Raw genomic sequence first — 9,685 nt, 5'->3', positions numbered from 1 at the left:
AACAAATTGTCCCTAAATTAGTTTCCCTTAATGTGGAGTGCCATAAAAACAATAGATAAGGGTCATGGGTGGAGAGGGGGACTGGTGGTGTTGAGATGGCGGCGCGGGCTCGTTGGGCCGAAGGGCCTGTTTTTGTTCTTTGTTTGTTTTGTTCTGGTCAGTTTATATATTTCGATGTCACTTACCCCCAGTTGTCACCCATTACTTTGTGTTGGATTCTCACCCCTTAAGCCCAGCACATTAACTACCTCCCTGTGATCTGGGGCTATGCTCCCTCAGTATAGATCATTCATGCAGTTAGCAGTGCAGCAGCTGGTACAGAGGTGAGGCTGGACGCTAATGGTTACTCACACATCATTGCCGTTGTCCTCCTGGGTGAGTTTCTGTTCCACTGCGTGAAGGGCAGCCTCCAGTGAGGTGCTGGTCTGTTCCAGTCGCTGCTGAGCCAGGGCTGTCTCCGCTACGGCCTTTACCGGCGCTCCTCCCATCAGCCCCACTTTCCCAACGACCCGGCCCGTGGGCACGGGGACATGCCCGGACCCCAAGGGGTGTGGGGATCCTGCCAGGCTGCCACCCTGCGGAGCCCTGTTGGCTTTGGGACTGGCAAACGGCAGCCCTCGTGCCAGGGTCGACTTTGGGGAGACGGGCGGTGTGGAGAAGGCAGGCTGGTTTTGGCACGGTTCTGAAAAGAAAGGGCAAAATAAAACAACTTACTTTTCAAAAGTTAAAAGTTGAAGGATGCACTGATCTCCCACACACAGGATAGGCTGAACACACTCACCTTGCTCCCACAAATCACAAATTAGCACAGTAAGGTCTCTGTTATAAGGCTATCGATTCAGGGACAGGACACTGGGGAAAACCTTCCTCTCTACCTCAGAATAATGCCTGCGGGATCTTCCATACCCACCAGAGCAGCTCGAGTCTGGGTTCCCACCTGAAACATGCTGCCTCTGACAGTGCGGCACTCCCTCAGCACTGACCCTCTGACAGTGTGGCACTCCCTCAGCACTGACCCTCTGACAGTGCGGCACTCCCTCAGCACTGACCCTCTGACAGTGCGGCACTCCCTCAGCACTGACCCTCTGACAGTGCGGCACTCCCTCAGTACTGACCCTCTGACAGTGCGGCACTCTCTCAGTACTGACCCTCTGACAGTGCGGCACTCCCTCAGTACTGACCCTCTGACAGTGCGGCACTCCCTCAGTACTGACCCTCTGACAGTGCGGCACTCCCTCAGCACTGACCCTCTGACAGTGCGACACTCCCTCAGCACTGACCCTCTGACAGTGCGGCACTCCCTCAGCACTGACCCTCTGACAGTGCGGCACTCCCTCGGCACTGACCCTCTGACAGTGAGGCACCCCCTCGGCACTGACCCTCTGACAGTGCGGCACCCCCTCGGCACTGACCCTCTGACAGTGCGGCACTCCCTCAGCACTGACCCTCTGACAGTGAGGCACCCCCTCAGCACTGACCCTCTGACAGTGCGGCGCTCCCTCAGCACTGACCCTCTGACAGTGCGGCACTCCCTCAGCACTGACCCTCTGACAGTGCGGCACTCCCTCAGCACTGACCCTCTGACAGTGCGGCACCCCCTCAGCACTGACCCTCTGACAGTGCGGCACCCCCTCAGCACTGACCCTCTGACAGTGCGGCACTCCCTCAGCACTGACCCTCTGACAGTGCGGCACCCCCTCAGCACTGACCCTCTGACAGTGCGGCACCCCCTCAGCACTGACCCTCTGACAGTGCGGCACTCCCTCAGCACTGACCCTCTGACAGTGCGGCACCCCCTCAGCACTGACCCTCTGACAGTGCGGCACTCCCTCAGTACTGACCCTCTGACAGTGCGGCACTCCCTCAGCACTGACCCTCTGACAGTGCGGCACTCCCTCAGTACTGACCCTCTGACAGTGCGGCACTCCCTCAGCACTGACCCTCTGACAGTGCGGCACTCCCTCAGTACTGACCCTCTGACAGTGCGGCACTCCCTCAGCACTGACCCTCTGACAGTGCGGCACTCCCTCAGCACTGACCCTCTGACAGTGCGGCACTCCCTCAGTACTGACCCTCTGACAGTGCGGCACTCCCTCAGCACTGACCCTCTGACAGTGCGGCACTCCCTCAGTACTGACCCTCTGACAGTGCGGCACTCCCTCAGTACTGACCCTCTGACAGTGCGGCACTCCCTCAGCACTGACCCTCTGACAGTGCGGCACTCCCTCAGTACTGACCCTCTGACAGTGCGGCACTCCCTCAGCACTGACCCTCTGACAGTGCGGCACTCCCTCAGTACTGACCCTCTGACAGTGCGGCACTCCCTCAGCACTGACCCTCTGACAGTGCGGCACTCCCTCAGTACTGACCCTCTGACAGTGCGGCACTCCCTCAGTACTGCACTGCAGTGCGAGCTGAGGCTCTAGAGCAGGAATTGAACATCCGTAAGAGTCTAAGAGATAGGAGTGGACCATTTGGCCCTTCGAGCCTGCTCCCATTCAATCCAGTCATATGGAAGTTCAGGCTATGAGTGCTTGCTGACTATGGGACTGTGGAACCCTGAACGAACCTGCGCTCAGTCTGCCAGCCGTTACCCACCCTGCACTGGTTTGACTGACCAGCTCAGTGGCACTGAGGCAAGTGGTGTACTCCCATTGCAATAGAGCCGAGTGTGGCCTCAGCCTTGAAGCCTTTGTGTCTGTAATGAACCAGCCTCACAGAGGATGGCTACCCATTCAATCACTGGGTTAGACGCTCATTCCCTCAGCCTGGGCTGTCCCCAGGTGTAAAGATGACCCACTCCCCAGATGAGACACACGCTTACCTGTGGCTGGTGCCCTGTTGGTGACGGGCGCGGGCCCAGTCTGCTTGGGTGTCTGCTGGAGATAGGCGAGAGCTGGTTTGGGAGAGAGCGGAGGTTTCAGCGTCTTTTTAGTCCCCTTCTCGAAAGACTGGAGGCTCCTCTCGATCTCGGCAATCCTGAACTCGACGCAGGCGTCGTCATCCAGGTCGCCTTTGGCGTGAGGGCCCAGCTGAGGCCTGGGGTCCACCATGTGCACAGCCTGAGCCTCTGCGTATCGAGGCCCTTGCACCAGGACGTGGTGCTGCGGGCTGGCCCCGGGCAGCTCCTTCTCCCTGGCCTTGGGCCTCCGTTTGACGGTGTCCGATTCTGTCAGGTTAAATTCGGGAGGCTCCGGCAGTTTGGGGGCTGGGCCCAGCGCCGCCGCCGCGACCCTCCCATCGCTCAGCCGCAAGTCGTGACCCTGCCTCCCCTCGGCGCCCTCGCCGGACGCCCCGGTTACGCCGGTAACGGCTGCCGAGTCGGCCGAGCTCACGCCGGCATCCCCTCGGAGCGCGCTGTTTGGTTTCGGCCGCTGCTTTATGGTCAAAATCCCCTCCTCGGCGAAAGGGATACACTCGCTGGAGCTGTTCTGAGAGGAGGAGGAGGAGGAAGCCTCGAGGTCTCCGGCGCCGACCCTGGCCTCGTCCTCGGCGTCCGACTTTGCCTCTTCTCCGTCCGGTTTGGCAGTCGCGGCCGTCTCTGCCCCGACCCCCAGCTCACTGAAGGCGCGCCGCCGGTTGGCAGGGTCTCTCGCCCTTTCCGCCTGTTTAGCCTTGGTCAGCGGCGGGCTTTCTCCGCAACGGTCAGGGTTCTCGGGAGCGGCCTCCTGGTCCTCGCTCCGCGCGTCCGGAGTCGCCCTCTTCTCCACTCTGGAAGGTTTCAGTAGGGCCACGGGCCTGGCCTGCCCTCCGGGGCGGCCGGACGTCTCCAGCCTGGCAGCGATGCTCCTCACGCTGCCGGCCGGCCCTCCGCTGCCGCCCTCTTGGGCGGGGAGCCCGTCCACCAGGTCAGGCGCGTTCTGGGGGGCGGCGGCGGCCTGGTCCCAGGCCGGCTCCTGCTCGGCCTCCTGCCCCGGGCAGTTGGAGACGGAGCTCAGGCGCTTGGGCGGAGGGGGCGGGGGCCCTTTCCTCTTCCCCCGGACGGCGAAGGACTGGCTGCGGTTGACGTTCCTGTCGGCCGGCCACTGGCCCCTGGAGGCCTGGTTGCGCCCCGGGCGCCGGGTCAGGGTGGCGTACGAGCTGACGGCCCCCTCGCTGCCCGCGTCTTCCTCTTCCGGCTCGCCGTCCGACATGGCGTAGCGGTTCAGGCTCTGCGACCGCTTCTTCGGCCTGTAGACGTCCCCGTTCGGCTCCTTGCCCGGCACCGCGGAGCGGATAACCGGCACGGCGCCGGGCAGCGCCCCCGGGCTCAGGCGAGGTCCGTCCTCCGGCGCCCCTCCATTGGCGAGGCTACAATGCGAGTGGACGTAGGCGAAGCTCTGGTTCCCCGGCACGTGGGGGGCGGGCTTGGGGGCTGGCTGCTGGGGGCACTCCGGCGCCGAGGGGAAGGGTTTGCCTTTGCCGGGCAGCTGCGGGTGCACAAAGGCGAGGGCGGCCTTCCCTTTACTCGGGGTCTGGGGCGGGGTGAAGCTTGGTGAGGGAGGAAGCGGGTACGGAGAGGGCAGCGACTTCACTGGGTTGGGCACAGGGGCGCCCTTCTGTAGCACAGGCCTCTGGTAATGGTCGCGTCCGTCAGGCCCGTTCCTCTCCTTACTCGGGCTGCCTCGGACGCCAGGCCCCAAGCCGTTGGCGCTCTCCTGGCTGGGCCCCACAAGGTGAACGGGCGCGGCGTCTCTCCCGTGGGTGGTCCGGCCGCTGCTCCCGCTGCTGCTGCTGCTGCTCCCGTCTCCGCTGCCAAGGCTTTCCTGTGACTTGCTGTCCGTCTTGGTCTTGCCCAGCACGTTCTCCTGGGAGTGGCCGGACCCTCGGGAGCGAATGCCGATGCTCTCCTGACTCCGGGAGATGGCCCCCGCCTGCTTCATCACGAGGGTCTCCTGGCAGTTGTAGCAGGGGTTAGACATGGCGGACTGCAGCTCGTGGCTCAGCTCGCTGTCCTGGAAGGTCAGCATCTTTGGCGTTTGGGGGGACTGGCACTCCCCGCTCTCGGCCTGCGAGGGTTCGATGGTGACAATGTCCAGCGCGTTCGGAGCCTTGCGCCTCAGCGTCGCAGTTTTGGCCTCCACCTCCGCCTGGTTTATAGCCTTCTGCACGTCCAGAAGCTTCTTCACGGCAATCATCATCTTCTTCTGATGTCCTACAGAGAAAGACAGCAGCTGCTCAAACAGAAAAAATTCCAATTTCCTTCCCCACCTTCCCGGACAAAATAAAACCCGGGATGCGGCTCCTACAGACGTGTGGAGGCCCCATGATCCCAACAGGTATGCATTGGCCCCTACAGACGCAAGGCCCCTACAGTCGCGCAAGGCCCCTACAGTCGCGCAAGGCCCCTACAGTCGCGCAAGGCCCCTACAGACACGAGGCCCCTACAGTCGCACAAGGCCCCTACAGTCGCGCAAGGCCCCTACAGTCGCGCAAGGCCCCTACAGTCGCGCAAGGCCCCTACAGACACGAGGCCCCTACAGACACGAGGCCCCTACAGTCGCGCAAGGCCCCTACAGTCGTGCAAGGCCCTGGCAGATGCCAGTCACCCTCAGCTACCTTCCTTACAATTCACTAGCGTCATGTGGGCATCGCTGGCTGGCCAGCATTTATTGCCCATCCCTAAGTGCCCTCTATTTCAGCGGGCAGTTGGAAGTAAACCACACTGCTGTGGATCTGGAGTGACTGGTTAAGGATGACCAAAGGACATTAGTGAGCCAGATGGAATTTTACAACAAATCGATAATATTAGGCTTCTAAATTCCAAATTTTTTTTTAATATCTAATTCAAATTTCAGCAGCTGCCGCGGCGGGATTCGAATCCGATGCCTGGGTCTTTGGATTACTAGGCCAGTGACAATACCACGACACCACTGCCTGCCCCTTACCCAGGCTGGCACGCACACAACACTAGAAAACTCTGTCAGACTGTGAGCTCGCACAGCACCAGCAATTCTCAATGCTGTGCGCACTGCAGGAGGGAGCGCAACAGGATTGATCCAAACTCGCCCGGGGAGAGTGGACAGTCTGCGCCCGGGGAGAGTGGACAGTCTGCGCCCGGGGAGAGTGGACAGTCTGCGCCCGGGGAGAGTGGACAGTCTGCGCCCGGGGAGAGTGGACAGTCTGCGCCCGGGGAGAGTGGACAGTCTGCGCCCGGGGAGAGTGGACAGTCTGCGCCCGGGGAGAGTGGACAGTCTGCGCCCGGGGAGAGTGGACAGTCTGCGCCCGGGGAGAGTGGACAGTCTGCGCCCGGGGAGAGTGGACACTGCGCCCGGGGAGAGTGGACAGTCTGCGCCCGGGGAGAGTGGACAGTCTGCGCCCGGGGAGAGTGGACAGTCTGCGCCCGGGGAGAGTGGACAGTCTGCGCCCAGGGAGAGAGGGCACTCTGCGCCCGGGGAGAGTGGACAGTCTGCGCCCGGGGAGAGTGGACAGTCTGCGCCCGGGGAGAGTGGACAGTCTGCGCCCGGGGAGAGTGGACAGTCTGCGCCCGGGGAGAGTGGACAGTCTGCGCCCGGGGAGAGTGGACAGTCTGCGCCCGGGGAGAGTGGACAGTCTGCGCCCGGGGAGAGTGGACAGTCTGCGCCCGGGGAGAGTGGACAGTCTGCGCCCGGGGAGAGTGGACAGTCTGCGCCCGGGGAGAGTGGACAGTCTGCGCCCGGGGAGAGTGGACAGTCTGCGCCCGGGGAGAGAGGGCACTCTGCGCCCGGGGAGAGGGCACTCTGCGCCCGGGGAGAGGGCACTCTGCGCCCGGGGTATTCCCTCGATCCAGCCCCTCTCTGTAACGGAGCCCAGGCCAAGGATTGAACAGCTGAGCGAGGAGAACACTCTGAGCGTCAGTCTTACCCAGTTGTGTGATCCCAATTTCCTGCAGGTCCTCCCAGGTGATCTCGCTCACAAAGTTAATGCTGTCGTACCCGTTATCCACCAGCTTCTTGTGGTACTGAGGCAAGCCAATCGCACTCAGCCACTCAAACAAATCCACCTGTAACACACAGCCAACCAAAATCAGCGCTCAGGAGAGCCTCCTGCCTCTTTGTATGTTGCGTTCCGTGTACAGCCCCCTCCCCCTCCACCCTCGGCTGCCCTTTGCTCCCTCGCCCATTCTTTATAACCCAGCCTATCAGATAACAGGCTGAGCGGCTAGCGGAGGCATCACACCTGACCCTCGCCCCTGGGAGCACTTCCCAGCAGGAGTCACTGGATACTTATCTCGACAAGTGTACCCATCCAGATTTGCCCCCGCCCCCCACGGCCCCCAGATTCTGGGCATCCCCCAGCACCTTTGACTGTGAGCTAACACTGTCACACAGAGTGAGTTTTACACAGTCTCAGGGTCAGCTCCCACTGGGTGTGAGCTTTTAAATACACAACTAAGAACACGTTATTGATGTTTTTCTCTTTTAATCCACAGGCGATTCGGTCCGCCTTGTTCCCCAACGAGGGGCATACACGCGGTGGGTCGTGCGAGGGCTGCTCTTGGATGTTTCAAGAGTTGCCTAGTGCTTCACGTCGTTAGTGTACGCTTAAACTGGACCAGCAGATGGGCAACACGACAGCTCAGTGACTATCACTGTTTGCTGGGCAGATACATGGATTTGGGCCGGTGTCTGTGGGAGTTTGCGCATTCTCCCCGTGCTTGGGTGGGTTTTCTCCGGGTGCTCCGGTTTCCTCCCACACCCCAAAGATGTGCTGTTAGGCTGATTGGTGTAACAAATTGTCCCTAAATTAGTCTCCCCTCAATCTGGACCCAAGCAAACACTTCTGGGTCACTGTCTGTGGAGTTTGCACATTCTCCTTGTGTCTGCGTGGGTTTCCTCCGGGTGCTGGACCCAATCAAACACTTCTTGAGGGAATGCCCTGGGGCTGTTGGTAATACAGTTGGTTAGACAGGGAGAGTTGGGGTTGACTCAGGGAGAGTTTGGAGTTGACCCGGGGACTGTTGGGGGTGACTCAGGGAGGGTTTGGTGTTGACTCGAGGAGGGGTTGCCTATAGAATAGAATAGAATGCTTATAGGATCCCTACAGTACACAAAGAAGCCATTTGGCCCATCGAGTCTGCACCGACTACAATCCCACCCAGGCCCTATCCCCATATCCCTACATATTATACCCACTAATCCCTCTACCCTACACATCTCAGGACACTAAGGGGCAATTTTAGCATGGCCAAACAACCTAACCCGCATATCTTTGGACTGTGGGAGGAAACCGGAGTACCTGGAGGAAACCCATGCAGACACGAGGAGAATGTGCAAACTCCACACAGACGGTGACCCAAGCTGGGAATTGAACCCAGGACCCTGGAGCTGTGAAGCAGCAGTGCTAACCACTGTGCTACCGTGCCAGATTGGAGTTGACTCGGAGAGGGGTTGGGGTTGACTCGGGGAGGGGTTGGGGTTGACTCGGGGAGGGGTTGGGGTTGACTCGGGGAGGGGTTGGGGTTGACTCGGGGAGGGGTTGGGGTTGACTCGGGGAGGGGTTGGGGTTGACTCGGGGAGGGGTTGGGGTTGACTCGGGGAGGGGTTGGGGTTGACTCGGGGAGGGGTTGGGGTTGACTCGGGGAGGGGTTGGGGTTGACTCTGAGACACTAACAGCCATTATTTTGATGAGCACCAAGTTTGCAACAAAAAACCAAAACAGAATTGCATTTTTGGAATGAATTTCAGCCAATCTCAGTGGGTATTTTGAGCCTGTGGTGCGGTCTCTCTGAAGGCATTTGGCCATTAAAATTGAATATTAATGATGCCATGAGCTGATTGGAGCAGTTACACATAATCCTTCCCGGAAACAGGGATGGGCGTCCCATTCTGATTCTGAATACGGACGCTGTGGGGATGAGGGAGTAATTCCTGGATTGATGAAGCACTCACGTCTCAGATAACGGAGTGACTGGATCCCTTCATAAATGAATTACATCTGCAAACTGCAGCGGGAAAATCAGACGGAATTCCTGGAATGTAGAGATTACTCACTGGTTTGTAGTCGGGAAGCCATTCTGGAATGTTCAGCTTGCCAATCTCCGTCGAAATCTTCTTCCTGTGTCCGGGCTTTGTCACTCCGATTGCCGTTAGATCCTGTGCACGGGATCATGTCAGTTAGTACTGGGTCCTACAGGGTCAAAGTTCCACCCCAATCGCTGGAGGCATCTTTGTTCCGCTCCCACTCCTTCTCCTGTCATGGTGCATACACAGGCTACATCCCCACAGCTACCAATATCCGCTGCATTCGGGCCCTATCAGGCTGGGATGATACCTAGCATTTGGAGACATGTCACTAACACAGTCGCAATGCAAGTCTGGGATGGGGGGCCTAGAGGTTCCCTGTCCTACTTGCTGCCTCCAATGTCTGTCTCTCTTTCTGTCTACAACCCCATTTTCTCCTCTTTGTCAATACTACAAGAGACAGTCATCCTTGAAACTAACCCTCCAATCTTCCTCTGAAGTTACAGATAGGTGTGTGATCGGACCTGGAAACGCTGTACACAGTTCTGGTTTCCATTCGAAGGACATAGATGGACCTGGAGAAGATGCAGAATAGATGGTGCCAGAACAGAGAGTGTTAGATTGGTTGAACAGGATTGAGGCCCTTCTCTGGAAATGTGGGGCAAGATGATAGATAATGAAAAGGTTTATGAGGCAGACCGAGAGAAGATGGTGGGGTGAGTAGGCCAATAAATGAGGAACTATAACTTACAAGTTCATCACCA

The 9,685-nt window shown here is 59.4% G+C and overlaps 1 protein-coding gene across 1 annotated transcript in view; it reads right to left on the bottom strand.

The window, feature by feature from the left end:
* Positions 1–207: 207 nt before the first annotated feature.
* LOC145340346 (caskin-1-like) overlaps positions 208–9,685 on the bottom strand; it is a gene marked incomplete at its 5' end in the record, with an annotated part of 45,438 nt that continues 35,960 nt past the window's right edge. Inside the window, 4 exons of the mRNA XM_080184803.1 lie at positions 208–682; positions 2,825–5,134; positions 6,823–6,961; positions 8,952–9,053. Of these exons, the coding sequence (XP_080040929.1) occupies positions 348–682; positions 2,825–5,134; positions 6,823–6,961; positions 8,952–9,053 (2,886 nt within the window). The remainder of the gene's footprint in view (positions 683–2,824; positions 5,135–6,822; positions 6,962–8,951; positions 9,054–9,685) is intronic.

This window comes from Carcharhinus amblyrhynchos, unplaced genomic scaffold, assembly GCF_965287045.1.
Source record: "Carcharhinus amblyrhynchos unplaced genomic scaffold, sCarAmb.v2.hapA scaffold_948, whole genome shotgun sequence".
Taxonomy (NCBI): domain Eukaryota; kingdom Metazoa; phylum Chordata; class Chondrichthyes; order Carcharhiniformes; family Carcharhinidae; genus Carcharhinus; species Carcharhinus amblyrhynchos.
Note: the sequence above shows the minus strand (reverse complement) of the source record. Positions and strands in the feature narration are given on the sequence as shown.